The 17,316-nt window shown below is 39.0% G+C and overlaps 1 protein-coding gene across 3 annotated transcripts in view; it reads right to left on the reverse strand.

Moving 5' to 3' along the window:
* Positions 1-382: 382 nt before the first annotated feature.
* The window catches only part of Pdk3 (pyruvate dehydrogenase kinase 3), a 68,040-nt gene continuing 51,106 nt past the window's right edge, over positions 383-17,316 (reverse strand). For all 3 annotated transcript variants that reach the window (XM_021153144.1, XM_021153143.1, XM_029473478.1), the window contains 4 exons: positions 16,496-16,606; positions 12,577-12,690; positions 5,176-5,315; positions 383-1,018 (listed from right to left, as the gene is read on the reverse strand). In XM_021153144.1, the coding sequence (XP_021008803.1) occupies positions 988-1,018; positions 5,176-5,315; positions 12,577-12,690; positions 16,496-16,606 (396 nt within the window). In that variant the 3' untranslated portion in view covers positions 383-987. The remainder of the gene's footprint in view (positions 1,019-5,175; positions 5,316-12,576; positions 12,691-16,495; positions 16,607-17,316) is intronic.

Here is a 17,316-nt window from a genome sequence, read left to right on the forward strand (position 1 = left end):
CTCTGTGTGTCTGAGGTCAGCCTGGTCTACAGAGTGAGTTCCAGGACAGCCAGGGCTACACAGTGAGACCCGATTGTGAAAAACAAAACAAAAGAAATAAAGAAAAAGTCAGATTGAGTGGGCAGTTCTAAAACTGGTGAAAGTAATGACAATGAAAATTATCAAGGCTTATAACATTTTTGAAAATGTGACAATCTCTGTTACAGTGAATCTGTTACATGACACAGGAACTTCTGGTTCCTAAGAGGAATTTCATATGGCAAACAAACATAGTGGAGCTTTCATGTAAACATACACCTGCACTTCCCACTCTGTAGTCTGAATAGATTAGCAGGTGGTTTTTCACTTAAAAATCTTTCAAACCAAGGTGTTAAGTGAGAAATTCCAAGACAATGTTTAGAGTGCTTTAATCAATGGAACAGAAGTAAGCAAATGAACTTTAAAATAAAATTGATACAGATGGACAGGTTCTAACATCCAAGTACCACACCTCATAATGAGAACCCAGCCAGCTGAAGGGGGCACAAAGGTCCAAATCAGAGAGTGAAGGGTGATGTATATGGATGGGACAGGAGGAACCCTGGTACTGAGTTTTCAAGATGAGCTCCACTGATGAGTCCCACTGCCCAAGCCGTAGCTGGAGGTTTGTATCTGGAATGAGCTCAGAATGCTGGGAAGACTTCAGACACTAAACTCCATAACAAGATATGGAACACAGGGTACAAGAGCGCTAGGATGTTCTGTACTCTTTTGTGACGGGTGCTAATGATGCCACAGCAAGACACAATGAAAAATTGCTCAAGCTTTAGTGGAAGATACCATGGGAACGACTATGGGAAGGGGTCCATGGACATAGTGAGCCATTATAAAGAAAGCAACTAAACATTAGGATAACAATGGTGCCACAGTTAAGAGTTGGTAGAAGTCTCTGGTTGACTTGCAGAAGGTATTCTTTCTTCAGAGACTTCAGAGACAGCACTCAGCTTTCTAGAAAGTTCTATTACTCTTGATCTTGTCCCTATAAAGAAAAGGATCCAGAGAGCTCATGAGTATAGTCTCCTTTATTTTAACCAAAATTTATTCAGAACATTTACAGTAATAACTCCAAAACCTTTGCCTTGACTCAGAATTATTTTCGATAGTTACTCCAGAAAAAGTAGCATTCTATTATATATGTAAACTTTACAACAGTTTTGTTCTCTCAAGTAAAATTTTTATTAGAAGCCAGGTGTGGTGGCATATGCCTTTAATCCCTGCACTCAGGAGACAGAGACAGCTGGATCTTTGTTGAGTTAGAGGCCAGTCTGGAATAACAGTGAGTTCTGGGACAGTCAGGGTTATGTAGAGAAAAACTGTTTCAAAAGACCAAAGAAAAATGTATTAAAACTATAAAGTGGCTACTAATGCATATGGGCCTTCTTCTTTGCCCGAGAAAGTCTCAATTTGAAACAGTGGTGAGGGTTGTAAATGTTGAATAGCCCCAGCAATTTAGCTGTATGCTTCAAAAGAGCAAACTGTGTGGTATGAGAATCATATCTCAAAAAAACCTGCTGCTTTACAAACTAGCTAGAGACTCCATCTTTCCACAGAAGCCCCGATGGTCCCATTCAGGTACCTTTCCTGAGCATGTATTCTCTTGTTCTGTTGATAGAGTTTAACAATTTTAAACTACCAAGCTCACTACTTTAGGTTTTTGTTTTGTTTTTTTGTAAAATTTGTTTGAAAACATGCTGGAAAGTAGGACTGATTTTTAATTAGCACCCAATACATTAAGCTATTTACTATGGGTCTCACTATGTAACTCTACTTGTCCTGGGATTGGCTAAGTAGACCAGGGTAGCCTAAAAGTCAGAGAGATCCATCTGCCTCTGCCTCCCACTGATGTCCAACAAGATACTTGGCTTTACATACAGACTGAAAATGGGACTGGAGTAAACTGATCTGATACGGCTTTCAAGCTAATCTGCTTGTCCCTGGCTGAGAATGGTAACACTCACAACACTCCCCTCTCCCTCTCTCTGTATGTGTGCATGTGTGCCTGTGTGCCTGTGTGTCCAAGAGAAAGCGATACAATCAAGCCTTGTGTAGCAGGTCAGAGCACAACTCTTCCTTGGGAAAAAGAAGCAGCCACTGTGGACAGTGGGGATAATGGTCCTGATCCTATCATCTGACTGATGGTGAATGACTTAATCCCTTTAAAGGTCCTGTTTTGAGAGGAGTTGCATGGAGCTCCACCATGGCTTTCTTCTGCAGGAAGGTAAAGCTGCAGTGCAGATAACTCTTTTATCTATCTTATCTATTTTACTCTTTACGCCGCTCATTAGAACACACCAGCATTTACCATACTGTTATAAAATTGCAAAGGTATATAAAGTATATTTGCCCATAAATATTACTGTTCTGTCATGTTAAAGATTTTAAGAATCAAGGTTTGTATGTTAAGAAGTATATAAAAACATTATATATAAAGAAAAAAATATATATAAGAAAAAATTAGAGAGAAATAATCAAAGTTAAATAAAATAGAATGAAACTATCAATATGAACTTAGGTATATGGGTATATACATACACATATAGGGGCATATTCAGAACCTTTATCCAGAAAAGGGGCTTAGAAGAGGTGAAATGTGCACCCCTATCCTCCAAGATCAGGCTCTCTAATACCTGTTAAAAAGAACTCTAAAATGGCTGATTTCGGGATAGGAGCACAGAGGGTGGAAGATGATCTTAGGATAATTTTGTCTTGTTTGTTTTTCGAGACAGGGTTTCTCTGTATAGCCCTGGCTGTCCTGGAACTCACTTTGTAGACCAGGCTGGCCTTGAACTAAAAAATCTGCCTGTCTCTGCCTCCTGATTGCTGGGATTAAAGGCGTGCGCCACCACGCCCGGCTGATCTTAGGATAAATGCTGGACAATAAAGTAGGACAACTTTAAAAAAATTAACACACTGTGGTCAATGGAACACAGAAAATCAAGTTCAAAATAACTCCCACTATCTAAAAGTGTGCCATCTTAAGCAACAAAAAGTACAGTGACTGCCATATGCAATATCATGAATGGATTTCACAGTGGGCAAAGATGACAAGGGGACATATTTACATGTGGTTTTTGTTTTGTGTTTTAAAAACACCTCCAGTGAAGGTCAGAAGACATCTATGGTAGAGAAAAGAGAACAATCTGGCTAGAAATGAGTCTTCCAGGGTATCAAAAGTAGAGATGTAAACGTGTATGAGGTCATAGACTTAGGATTTGTAGACATTCCTACTATATGTTATATACTTCAATAACAAAGTGCTCAGTGAGTATAATGTATAAAATAATAAAACACATTTAAATCTACAATGCTTAAAAACACAATGCAAGAAACTTGTGTCCTATCCTTTAAGGCAGAGGTTTTCAACCTGAGGGTCACAGCCCCCAGGGTAATGAATGACCCTTTTACAGGGGTCACCTAGGACCATCAGAAAACACAGATATTTATGTTTCATAACAGTAGCAAAATAGTTATGAAGTATAAACAAAAATAACTTTCCAGGTGGAGGTCACCAAGCTCACGTGAGGGTCAGAGCATTAGGAAGCTTGAGAGCCTCCTCAACAGGGACCAGCCATCACCTAAATTATGGGCTAGCCATACCATCACTAATAATGGTTCAAGCAGAAATCATGACTCTAAACATGGAATTCTACAACAGTACTGATGGAATGTTCCAGCAAAATAGCATTAAAAAGCTCCACTGAGAGTCTTTTTAACAACTTTTGATTTCTACCAAATATGGTAAGAAGGAATAAACTAAATGGCATTTCAGAAATGAACTAAACAAATGAAGGTGAGGATGTTTTCTGACATGGTCTTCCAATCCTAGCACTTTTTTTGTTTGTTTGTTTGTTTGATTTGGTTTTGGTTTTTGGGTTTTTTTCCGAGATGGGGTTTCTCTGTATAGCCCTGGCTGTCCTGGAACTCACTTTGTAGACCAGGCTGGCCTCAAACTCACAAATTATCTAAAATAATATACACAAAGCTATACCCATAGCAATGTTTGAGTTGTAAAATATTGGAGGTTTTACTTTCTTTTTTCCCCCTATTTTGGTTTCTTGAGACAGGGTTTCTCTGACTGTCCTGAAATTCCCTCTGTAGACCAGGCTAGCCTTGAACACACAGAGATCCACCTGCCTCTGCCTTCCAAATGCTGAGATTAAAGGGGTGTGCCACCATCACCACCCAGCTTTTCCTTTCTTTTTACTTCATTTTTCCTGGATTTTTCTGTTGTTTTGGTTTTTTTAACACACAAATTGAGAAAAGATAATTTTAAACTGAAAAATTGGAAACTAAAGACTAGATTATTTTCCTTACTAACATAAAACAGTGAAAGCTGTTCTGTAAGCAGCAACTTTTCATTTTTAATATTTTACTGTGATAAACGATACATTATAGAGAGCCTACCATCAGCTACTTTTAAGTGAAAAGTTTGGTGGCTTGGGCATATTCATACCATTGCACAAGCATCACCATTACCTATACCAAGACCTTTCTCATCACCACAAACAGAAAGTCTGTATTCATTAACAATTCCCTGCTCTGCCTCCCATGAAGCCATGGCATCCAACCATCTACCTTCAGACTCTGAAACAGTCACTTTAGGTATCTCATAAAAGTGCAATGTAATCATTTGCACTTAAGTATGGCCTGTTCCTCATCAAATAAGACTTCAAGATCCATCTACATTGAAGCATGCATCAGAATCTCCTTTTTAAAGACTAAATAATATTTTGCTGTGTGAATTAACTACATTTTGATTAAATTTAGTTTCATTTTCCAGTTTTAACCCACAAAAATTCTCACCATATTTCTAAGACTGACAATAAACTGAAAACTTAATTGTTTTAAAACATTCACAATAGAATAAACCCTTATTTACTGTCAATCCCTCTGAAGTACAAGGATTCCTAGGACCGAGGGAATTCCACTTACATGATTATTCTAGCTACCCAATTCTTGTTCTCCTTTTCAGCATAAAAGTCCTTCTCTGAGCATTCTTTTTTCTAAGGATCACTTTGCTTTTCCAATGATGAAGCCACAGAGAATACATGGTGTAAAATACTGTTCAATTGTCTGCCTGGTACTTTCTGGAGACAAATCAGATATTTTATAATGGAAATCGAAGTGGTTTCTTACTGTTTAGCCTTGTATTTTGATGCATCCCTTGGTTCACTGCTGGGATTGCTCCAGTCATCAGCTTCAGGAGTGGTCTTGTAATGGCGCCATGCAGACTTATTGAAAACTGGCAGCCTCTCAAAGGATTCACTTGAAAGGGCCTATTACAAAAAAAATACATACACCAAAGATCTAGGATACTATTTTTCTCACATGAAACTCACAGATTTTACCCCTTTAAAGACCAGTAACCATATCTTTATTTTTGAAATATTAACATTTATTTTATAGATTTACCTAGACTAACCAGGAAAAATATCCTGAACCCTTTGTAAATGAAATAATTTACTCACTCACTCACTCAAAATCAATACTGAAACAATATGACAGGAACACAATATATTGTAATTCAGTTACTACTGCTTTGAGATACTCAATAGTGTTGACAGTGTGTGTTAAGATCAATCATTTTTGTTCAAGAGGCAATTGTTGCCCAAAAAGAGCCCAAGAAGAAATAAAGTCTTATTCACACTAGACTTAATAACATTTGCCATCAAGTGCCATTAAACATCACATCATTTATGGGCTGGGGATGTAGCTCAGTGGTAGTAGAGAGCATGCCTAGTGCCATGCAGCAGGCTCTGGCCTTCATCTCCAGCACCAAAGCAAGCAAACAAAGCCCATCACTGAGATATACATCTAAATGACTACTACAACTGTGATTTCATTTCCAGCAATCAACTATGCCTCCGGTAAAAAGAATGAGCCAGTTCCACATGACTCAATGTGGAAGGTTCTGCAGGATAGATTCCAAACTTGGGAAACAAAACTAGCCTGCTGAAATGTCTTTCGAATTCGATTTTAAATCTATTTTATAAGTGTAGAATAAACTCTATTACAGATGTTTTATGTTTCTATGCTTTTGAGACAGGGTCTCAGCTATGTATCCCTGGCTGGCCTGGAACTTTCTACACAAAGCAGGTTAGCCTGCTTCTGTCATCCATGTGCTGAGCACCCTTAAGGATGTGTGCTGCCACACTCGGCTCCTCTATTAGATTTCTGCTTGTTTGGTTTGCCTTTGTGATACTGGGAATGGAACCCAAAGCCTTGTACATGTTAGGCACAATCTGTTTGACTGAGCTACATCCCAAGCCCCTATAAATATCAACTCTAGGAGCATCCGTAAGAAACAAAACCCCAGTACCTTGTGAAGAGAAGGATAGCTTAGTGCCAGCAGTGAAACATTGCACTTTCTCCTTTGAAGCTTTTAAATATCACTGTATGCTCTCTTAACTATTGAAATAGTAAGTATACCAAGATTCTAGAATTCAGAAATAGAAATCTAACACCACCAACAAATGAGAAAAACTGAGTTTATACAAACCTTAGTTACTAGATGAACATTTTAAATGGCTATTATTATGATTTTATTGATTTTTAAAAATGAATGTACAATGTAATATGTTCCATTAAGGAACTTTTATCTATAACACATTTTTGCTGATTTCCCTCCCCTCCAGCTCTTCTCTTCCATCTCCACATCTGTCCCCTGCATCCCCTCCTTTCAACTCTAGTAGTTTCTGCTTTTATGTTCTATTCTCTCTTCCTCCATCCTCCAAAACCTTTCTTTTATCTCGTGGAACTCATTATAGTTTTGTGACCTGTCTGGATGCTCATTTCCACATATGTACATATATACACAAATTAAAAGCCAAGGTCTGATTCTCCCCCCACCTCCAACAGACCTGAGGATCCTGGAGTCTGCAGATTGGCTTCCCTTCCCCCACCCATCTCTGTTGAGTCCTCTGAGACACCCAAGCTGCCCTGAACAGTCTATTACACCCAGTGGACGTCCATTCTCCCACCACCTCTCTGTATTCAGCATTCCTGCACCTTCACCATTCCTGCAAATCCTGAACCACACAGACCTGCTGATCTGGAACTACACAGCCCAAGGATACCCATCAGAGGCCTGCCATACCAGGACTACTGAGGATCACCCCCCTCCTAATACCTACTACAAGAACATCTAGGGACCAAAACCATCCAAATGGCTAAAGGTCCTAGAAAGAAAATAATCAACAAGAGTCAGGGCAATTTGACACCTCTGGAGCACAGCTATCCTACTACAGCAAGCCCTGGATATCCTAATGCAATGGAAACACAAGAAAATGGCCTTAAATCCAATCTTATAAAGATGATAGAGGCCTTTAAAGAGAAAATGAACAAACCCCTTTAAGAAATACAGGAAAATACAATAAAAAGGTACAGGTTTTAAAAGAGGAAACAAATAAGTCCCTTAAAGACATAAAGAAAAATAAAATTAAACAGGTAAAGGAAATAAATAAAACTGTTCAAGACCTGAAAGTAGAAATAGAAGCAATACAAAAAGCACAACTGAGGGAATTCTGGAGATGGAAAACCTAGGGAAGAGAACAGGAACTACAGATGCAAGCATTGCCAACAGAATACAGGAGATGGAAGCGAGAATCTCACGTGTAGAAGATACAATAGAAGAAATCGATACCTCAGTCAAAGAAAAGATAAGATTCTTGACACAAAACACCAAGGAAATCTGGGATAGTATGAAAAGACCTAACTTAAGAATAATAGGAATAGAAGAAGGTTAAGAGTCCCAGCTCCAAGGCCCAGAAAATATTCTCAACAAAATCATAGAAGAAAATGTTTCCAACCTAAAGAAAGAGATGTATCTAAACATACAAGAAGCTTACAGAACACCCATTAGACTGGACCAGAAAAGAAAATCCTCCCTGCACATAATAATCAAAACAGATTATTATGTTTTCTATAGTACACAGAAAGAATATTAAAAGCTACAAGGGAAAAAGGCCAGGTAACATACGAAGGTAGAACTCAGAATTATACCTGATTTTTCCAACAGAGACTCTAAAAGCTAGAAGGGCCTGGTCAGTTATCTTGAAACCTCTTTAAAAAACGCATACACACAAGGCAGGTGTGGTGGCACACGCCTTTAATCCCAGCACTCGGGAGACAGAGGCAGGCAGATTTCTGAGTTCGAGGCCAGCCTGGTTTACAAAGTGAGTTCCAGGACAGCCAGGGCTACACAGAGAAACCCTGTCTCAAAAAAACAAAACAAAAACAAACAAACAAAACACAGACACACACACACACAGGTCCCAACCTAGACTACTGTACCCAGCAAAATACTTAATCACCATAGATGATGGAGAAAAAATATTTCAAGAGAAAGCCAAATTCAAACAATATTTATCCACAAATCCAGCCTCACAGAAAATACAAGAAGGAAAACTCCAAGGTTAACTATATGCAAGAAAACACAGGAAGTAAGTAATTACACACCAGCAAAAACAAGGGAAACATGCATGTCACTGTCACACACACACACACACACACACACACACACACACACACGCACACCACAAACACCATACCAATAACAGGAAATAACAACCTGTGGTCATTAATATCTCTCAACATCAATGGAGTCAATTCCTCAATAAAAAGACAAAGGCTATCAGAATGGATGAAAAAACAGTATCCATCTTTCTGCTGCATATAAGAAACATACTTCAACAATAATGATAGACATCACCTCTGAGTAAAGGGATGGGAAAAAGTTTTCCAAGCAAACAAGCTGGAGTAGCCATTCTAATATCTAACAAAATACTTTCAACCAAAATTAATCAAAAGAGACAGGGAAGGACATTTCACAAAGGAAAAATTCACCAAGATGACAACTTAATCCTGTCCCAAACACAAGGGCACCCACATTTATAAAAGAAACATTGCTAGAGCTTAAATCACACATTGAGCCCCACACATTAATAGTGGGGGACTTCAACACCCTACTCTCACCAATTGACAGGTCATCTGGACAAAAACTAAACAGAGAAATAATGAAACTAACAGACATTATGAATCAAATGGACCTAACAGACATCTATAGAATATTTCACCCCCCCAAAAAGAATACACCTTCTTCTCAGCACCTCCTGCATCCTTCTCCAAAACTGACCATATAGTCAGTCACAAAGCAAGCCTCAACAGATCCAAGAACATTGAGAAAAGGTCTTGTATCTTATCAGACCACCATAAATTAAAGCTAAAGCTAGACTTCAAAAGCTCTAGAAACAAAAGAAAGCCTACATACTCATGAAAATTGAACAACTTTCTACTCAATAAAGAAATTAGACTTTCTAGAATTTAATGAAAATGAAGGTACAACATACCCAAATTTATGAGACACAATGAAAGCAGTGCTAAGAGGAAAGTTCAAAGCATTAAGTGCCTCCATATACAAATTAGAAAGTTCTCATGCCAGAAATTTAAAAGCATACCTGAAAGCTCTAGAAAAAAAAAGAAGCAAGCACACCAAAGAGGAGTAGAAGACAGGAAATAATCAAAATCAGTGCTAAAATCAATTGGTTAGAAACAAAGAAAACAATACAAAGAATCAATGAAACCAAGAGCTGGTTCTTAGAGACAATCAACAAGATAGATAAACCCTTAGCCAAACTAAACAAAAGGCAGAGAGATAGTATCCAAATAAACAAAATCAGAAATGAAAAGGGAGATATAACAACAGACTTTGAGGAAGTTCAAAGAACCCCACTAGGTCTTACTTCAAAAGCCTCTACTCCACAAAATTTGAAAATCTTTACAAAATGGACAATTTTCTAGACAGGCACCATTTAACTAAGTTAAGTCAAAATCAGGTAAGCGTTTTAAACAGCCATAGGCCCCCTAAAGAAATGAAAGCATTAAAAGTCTCCAACCAAAAAAAAAAAAAAAAGCCCAGGGCTAGATGGTTTTAGTGTCCAATTCTACCAGACTTTCAAAGAAGAGCCAATATTCCTCAAACTATTCTACAAAATAGAAACAGAAGGAACACTGCCAAACTCATTCTATGAGGCCACAGTCACCCTAATACCTAAACCACACAAAGATTAAGACCGAAAGAGAACTTTAGATCAAATTTCCTTATGAACACAGATACACAAGCTTGTTTTTATAACTCTAACCAAACAAGTGAAAGATCTGTATGACAAGAACAAGTAAGAAAGAAATTGAAGAAGATATCAGAAGATGGAAAGATTTCCCATGCTCATGGATAGGTAGAATTAATGTAGCAAAAATGGCAATCTTACCAAAAGCAATCTACAGATTCAATGCAATCCCTATCAAAATTCCAACACTACGTCTTATAGGTCTTGAAAGAGCAATTCTCAACTTCATATGGAAAAACAAAAAACCCAGGATAGCCAAAGCATTCCTGAATAATAAAAGAACTTTGGGAGGAATCACCATCCCTGATTTCAAGCTGTACTACAAAGCAATAATGATAAAAACTGCATGGTAGAAGAATGCAACTTGATCCACAGTCATCACCCTGAACAAAATTCAAGTCTAAGTGGATCAAGGACTTCAACATAAAGATGGATACACTAAATCTCATAGAGAAAGTGAGGAATAGCCTTGAACTATTTACTACTGGTTTGGGAGAAAATTTCAAAAACAGAACACCAACGGCTCAGGCTCTAAGATCAACAATTGATAAATTGAACCCTATGAAACTGTAAAGTTTCTGTAAGGTAAAGGACACTGTCAATAGGACAAAACAGCAGTCTACAGATTGGTGAAGGATCTTCACCAACCCTACATCTGACAGAGGGCTAATATCCAAAGTATATAATGAACTTAAGAAGTTAGACTCCAATAAAGAAAGAATTCTCAACAGAGGAATCTCAAATGACTGAGAAGCACTTAAATAAATGCCCAAAGTCCTTAGTTATCAGGAAAATGCAAATCAAAACAACCTTGAGATTTCATTTTACAGCAGTCAGAATGGCTAAGATAAAAAGCTCAAGAGATAGCACATGCTGGTGAGGACGAGGATGCAGAGCAAGGGGAGCATTGCTTTATTGCTGGTGGAAGTACAAACTTGTACCACCACTTTGGAAATCAATTTGGTGGTTTCTCAGAAGATTGGCAATAGTTCTACCTCAAGACCCAGCTATACCACTCTTGGGCATATACCCAAAAGATGCCCCACTATACCACAGGGACACTTGTTCAATTATGTTCATAGTAGTTTTATTCATAATAGCCAGAAACTGGAAACAACCCTGATGTCCCTCAACTGAAGAATGGATACAGAAAATGAGGTACACCTACAAAACGGGATACTATTCAGCTACTAAAAACAAAGGCATCATGTTTTTTTTCAGGCAAATGGATGGAACTTGAGAGGAACCTGAGTGAGGTAACCCAGACCCAAAAGCACCAGCATGGTATATACTCACTTATATGTGGATATTAGCCATAAAATATAGGATACCCATAGTCACACTCCAAAGACCCAAAGAAGTTTAAAAAAGAAGGAAGGCCTGTGTGAGGAAGCTTGAACTCACTTAGAAGGAGGAATGAAATAGTCATAAGAGGCAGATGGAGGAAGGGAACTGCATGGGAGAGAGGATGGGGAGGATCAGGATCAGGTGTGGGGAGGGACAGGAGAGATGGCCTGATGGTCATGAGAATGAATGGAAATCTGCAACTGATGGTTGGGGGTTAGGGGACATACAGAGTAAGTGCCAGAGACTTTGGATAAGGGAAGCTCCCCCAAATCAATGAGGGTAACCTTACCTGAGATTCATAGCAGTGGGGTATGGAACCTAAAGAGGCCACCTCCTGTAGCCAGGCAGGAACCTCAGTGAGGGATCGAGACACCACTCACCCACAAAACTTTTCAGTGGGATGTAAAGTAAATTTTTAAAAAAGCTAAGATCTTCATGAGAGCAAGCATTTGGTATTTGTCTGAGTCTGGGTTACCTCACTTATTTCAAGATCTATAGATAATTTTATATAAGCATATTATTATTACTGAATTCTTACCATTTGAGAAATTAAAGCAAAAGACGAGAAGACTTCAGATTATTGGTATCTGCCTACTTTTAAACTAGGTTTTTCTTTTCTTTTTTCTTTTTTTAAAAGATTTATTTATTTATTTATTATGTATCCATTGTTCTGCTTACATGTATGCCTTCATACCAGGAGAGGGTATTGGATCCCATTACAGATGGTTGTGAGCCACCATGTAGTTGCTGGGAATTGAACTCAGGACCTGTGGAAGAGCAGCCAATGCTCTTAACCTCCGAGCCATCTCTCCAACAACTAGGTTTTTCAATGGACATATAATTTTGAAAAACTAGATCTATGGTTGTAAAAATTTAAGTTCATATGATTTGTTATGCTACATGATTTGTTATGTCTGATCATAAAATCAGGGTGAGACATACCATGGCTTCATAAGTCTGATGTCTAGGTAAGAGATTGATACATTACTCTTCTTGACTAGTTATGGGTACTTCCAGATTTATAAAGTCAAGAGGCCTTTATACTAACAGAAACAAAACACAGTACCTTCAAATAAATGACTGCATCGGTACCCACTCCTTCCATGGAATACAGTTTTAGATCTCCCTGAAAATATCTGGCATACAGACGAGAAATTGGCAAGCCATAACCAAATCCAGCCTATTAAGAAAAGAAAATGAATAGAATGAGACTAGTACAAAGCTTCATAGGGGACCACTTACAGAAGATTAAAATGAATCCCTGATTTGGATTTAAATCAAATGAATTAGTAACTCAATCTCTTTAATGCTGCGTCTATAATCTATAACCGAAATTCTCTAGTTAAAAAAAAAAAAGCCAACAACAACAAAAAGCAAAAAACACTTGTCAAGTTTGGGTTAAAAAATGTCATTTTTAATTTTTATATTTTAGCATTTTAAAGTAAAATTTTAGCTATGTATGAGCATAAAATCAGGCTATCTTTTTTTGAGACAGGGTTTCATGTATCTAGGCTGACCTTGAACTAACTCGTTATGATCTAAGATTGACCTTGAGCTCCTGATCTTCTTGCCTTTACCTCCTAAGTACTGGGATTATAAGCATAGAACCACCATGCCTGGTTTATGCAGTAGTGGGGTTTAGAATCAAGAGCTTAATGCATACCAGGCAAGGATCCTACCAACTGAACAATACCCTGAGCTCCAAGGGTTACTCTTCAAGTGTACTTACTATATCTGTAGATAAGTAGCTCTTGTCCCTTACAAAGAGACTTCTTTTTGCAGCAGACAGAGACCATTATGGAAGGTTACACTGGCCATAATGCAGAGAGCAACTGGCCATTGGGTGCCTGTCCTCAGTTGACAAACCTGTAACTCAATTCCTATACTTAAGGATTAGAGAGCATCTTGGAAAGGTGGGTAGATGGACTGTTGAGAGATCAGGGTGTCTGCTGCAAGACAGTGCCTGTCTGTCTGTCTGTCTGTCTGTCTGTCTTTCTTTCTAGGATACAAGATGGGAAGTGGAGGGAGAGGGAATAGGAAGTCAATCTGTGAGGAGCAATGGCGAGTGAAAATGATTGAAATACAGAGTATGTTGTATCAAGTTTTCAAAGACTAAAAATAGTATATTAAAAAGCAAACATCCATCAAGTGGAATTTGATCTGATGACAACACAAAACCACATTCACTTTCAGGTTTCATTATCAGATTTCCCTCGTGACTAAAGTAAGAATTAATAGCACAAGAATTGAAATTTTTTGTGAGAGAGGGTCTCTCTGTGTATTCTTAGCTGTCCTGGAACACACTCTGTAGACCAGGCTGGCCTCAAACTCACAGAGATTTGCCTGCCTCTGCCTCCCGAGTGCTGGGATTAAAGGCATGCGCTACTACTGCCAGGCAAGAGTTGAAATTTACCAATAAGATTAAAGCACTGAAAATACTTCTTAGGGTCCTTCCTAAGGATCTAGAAAAGCTACAGTATGGTGATACAGTGAATGGGTATTTTTAGAAAGAAATTAGTACCTTCCTATATTTCAATGTCACCAAACTGCCAGCCAATATACATTTTTAAACAAAAGGTCACAGACAAGAATAAAAACGATGATATAATAGAAATGCCATATCTATGCAGTATCTACCACATAGTCAAACTTAGTAGGATGGTTCAATTTGCTGACGAATCTGAGTTGTCTTCTGACCTTCTAAAGCATGAGCTGACAGGCATAGCAGATACTCCCCCAAAATGAAATTCAGATCTATGGAGATGAGGCTGTGCCATGCGATAAGTCATTTCCTACTGTGTAAAACAGTGGCTTTCAGGCTGTACCTCATCATGGAAAAGTATCATTTGTCTCTACTGCACAGATGTATAGGCTGGATGGATGGATGGCTCCTCACCTTACAGTGCACACAGACATCATGTGTCCAGTATCATAAATAGGACATAGGCTAGTAACATTTCTAATGTAAAAAGGTACCATCTATAAACTTACCTAGGTAAACTGGGGACGTATAACTACATGAGTATAGTAAGATCATTTCAGATGCTGGGGATGTAGCTTGGTGGGTAGAGTGCCAGCTGACCACACCAAAGGTCATCAATTCGATTCCCCAATATCTCCTAAACTGAGGAGGCACACAGCTCTGTTCTTCAAGCAGGAAGATCAAGAGTTCGGGGTCATTGTAGCTTCAGCCAGCTATCAGCCCACCTGGATGACATCAGACTGTCTCGAAACCACCACCACAGACTAGATCATGTGCTGGTGAGACGGTGGAGTGGGTCAAAGTACTTGCTGGCAACCCTGACAATCTGAATTCAATCTTGGACCAACAAACAGGTAAAGGGACAGACCTCAACTTCATAAAAATGCATGCACACACACTAACTCACTCCTTCTCTCACACAAATAGTTACAATTGTTTAAATCTCTCATCACAGCTAGAAAGTTGGCTTAGCAGTTAAGTGCACTTGCTGCTCTTGCAGAAGACCCAGGCTCCGTTCCCAGAACCCATGTGGTTACAACCATGTGTAACTCCTGTTCTAGAGGATCCAATGTCCCCTTCTGATCTCTGCTGGTACTAGGCATGCAATGGTGCACATACATACACACATACATACATACAGGCACACAAAATACACACATAAAAGTTTAAAATGTGTTCAACTAAAAATATATGAAGGAAGGCCCAGATTCATAAAACCCTAAGCCATTTGCAAAGGAAACTGTTTGTAGAACTGCACAGCTGTGTACCTACTTTAAAGTTGAGGATAGTTTATTAAGTGGGAGCGATGTGGATGGAAGCATTTCTTCCAAAGCAGCCATAATAGTATACCAGAAAGCTCACAGACTGCTCTACCATTCATTTGCTTTGACCCTTTCTCCCTCATGGGAAGGTGGATAAATACCAGTCTCCTGGAGTCCTCTGTTTCACAAAGAAAACCATGGCATAAAGAGCTACCCTCAGGATGCTCTTTTAAAAAGACGTGCAATAGACAATCCATATTCTTTTTAAACAACTGAGGAAGATGCAAAATTTGTACCAGACCCCGGTCAGGGTAATACTATTTCAAATTGATCTTTTATGAATTTTCTTGAATCCTGTATAAATGACTTCCTCAGTCTTCCACATGCTGAGTTAACAAACTCTGCCTCAAATAACAATGTAAAGTGTTTGATTTTATTCATACAAATAAAATATAATCTTATGTGCTTATCAGTCAGGTAGGACTTTAAAATGAAACTTAATTTATACCCTGAGCCATTTTGCAGACTGATAGATATATTGCTGTGTTTAATAACAAAGGGTTCAATTGTTGTTTGTCAATTAGAAACACTCAGCAGGGGAAGAAAGTGTGGCCCTCCCAGGAAGAAATGCTGCCATGGTAACCAGAGGCTATGCTCACTGCCTGAATTAAGGCTCAAGGTTATTTCTAGAGTGCTACAGAGAGACCTCTGAAAATACATACATCACTACATATTTTGTGCTTACATTATTCAATGTGAAAATTCCAATGATTTTATAATTAAATATTTTAATTATATGAACAAATTGGACAGTGGTGACCCAAAAGCTGTGGGTGACTTGGGCCTCCAAGGGAGGGCAGCTCTAAAATCTCTCCTACTAAGCGGAAACCGTACGTTCCCACTGGCCCTTTGCTCAGCCATGGGTAATGTCCAGCTCTCTGAGGGCAGTGCAGAGTCTAAGTGGCTCTCCAGCAGCAGTCTTACCACAGAGAAAAGCTTTTTCCCACTGTATTTGGGAGGGAAACACTCAGCTTGGAGTGTTTCTTGGATAAATTAGAAAAGCACTCTCAGTCCAAACACCTCACAGACTAAATAGCTAAGGTAGAAAGGTGCCTCTGCTCCGAAACACGCTGGAAACATCCTCAGTTTTAGGCAAGGCTAGTACAACCACCTGAGGAGATGGGCATCTCCCTACGCCTATATTAAAGACCATTTCTTCTGTAGCAGTTTGCCATGCTTACCAAGGGCGCCGCTCTTGTAGGCTCCAGGCTGGGACGAGGAGCAGTTGAGTACATGTAGTTAAAAAGACGGTCTATTTTTCGAAGCGGGACTCCACCACCTAGGTCACTTATCTGCAGTGCACAACATGTTAAAAATAAAAGGGGAATCAATCTGTGCTTAAGAAGGAGGAGAAAAGAGATCATTAAATAAAGTACACGCTAGGAAGGCTCTAAAATGAGCAAGGGCTTTGAACTCCCACTGAAAAGTGGTTCCTCTGGGGCCAGGGTAAACAAAGGAGCCAGAGTAGTGCAAGTTGTAAGTATGTCAAAATTTGACAGGCTTGGGACCGAAGTCCTGCTAATGAACATACAATGAAGTAACTTAAGCCAAAAATCCAGCACAATATAGTCATGTTTCTATAAATGAGAGGGACACACTCTGAGAAATGTACCATTAGGCAGTGTCATCGTGCAAATACCATAGAAGGTGCTTATACAGAACAAGATGACTACAATGTCACTAGACAATAGCATCTTATGGGACCACCACTAGATATGTGGTCAGTTCATTGCTGAGGAAGCACTAAAGCATGGCTCTCCTTACAAATAACACACTCAAGAACTGCCAGGTCCCTTGCCTTCCCTCTCATAGTATTAAATCCACACTATTCAATCAACTGATAAAGTCAAAATGCAAACAAAAGATTACCTTAAGGGCCGGGCGTGGTGGCGCACGCCTTTAGTCCCAGCACTCGGGAGGCAGAGGCAGGCGGATTTCTGAGTTCGAGGCCAGCCTGGTCTACAAAGTGAGTGCCAGGACAGCCAGGGCTACACAGAGAAAC

The sequence above is a fragment of the Mus caroli genome, chromosome X (assembly GCF_900094665.2).
Source record: "Mus caroli chromosome X, CAROLI_EIJ_v1.1, whole genome shotgun sequence".
Taxonomy (NCBI): domain Eukaryota; kingdom Metazoa; phylum Chordata; class Mammalia; order Rodentia; family Muridae; genus Mus; species Mus caroli.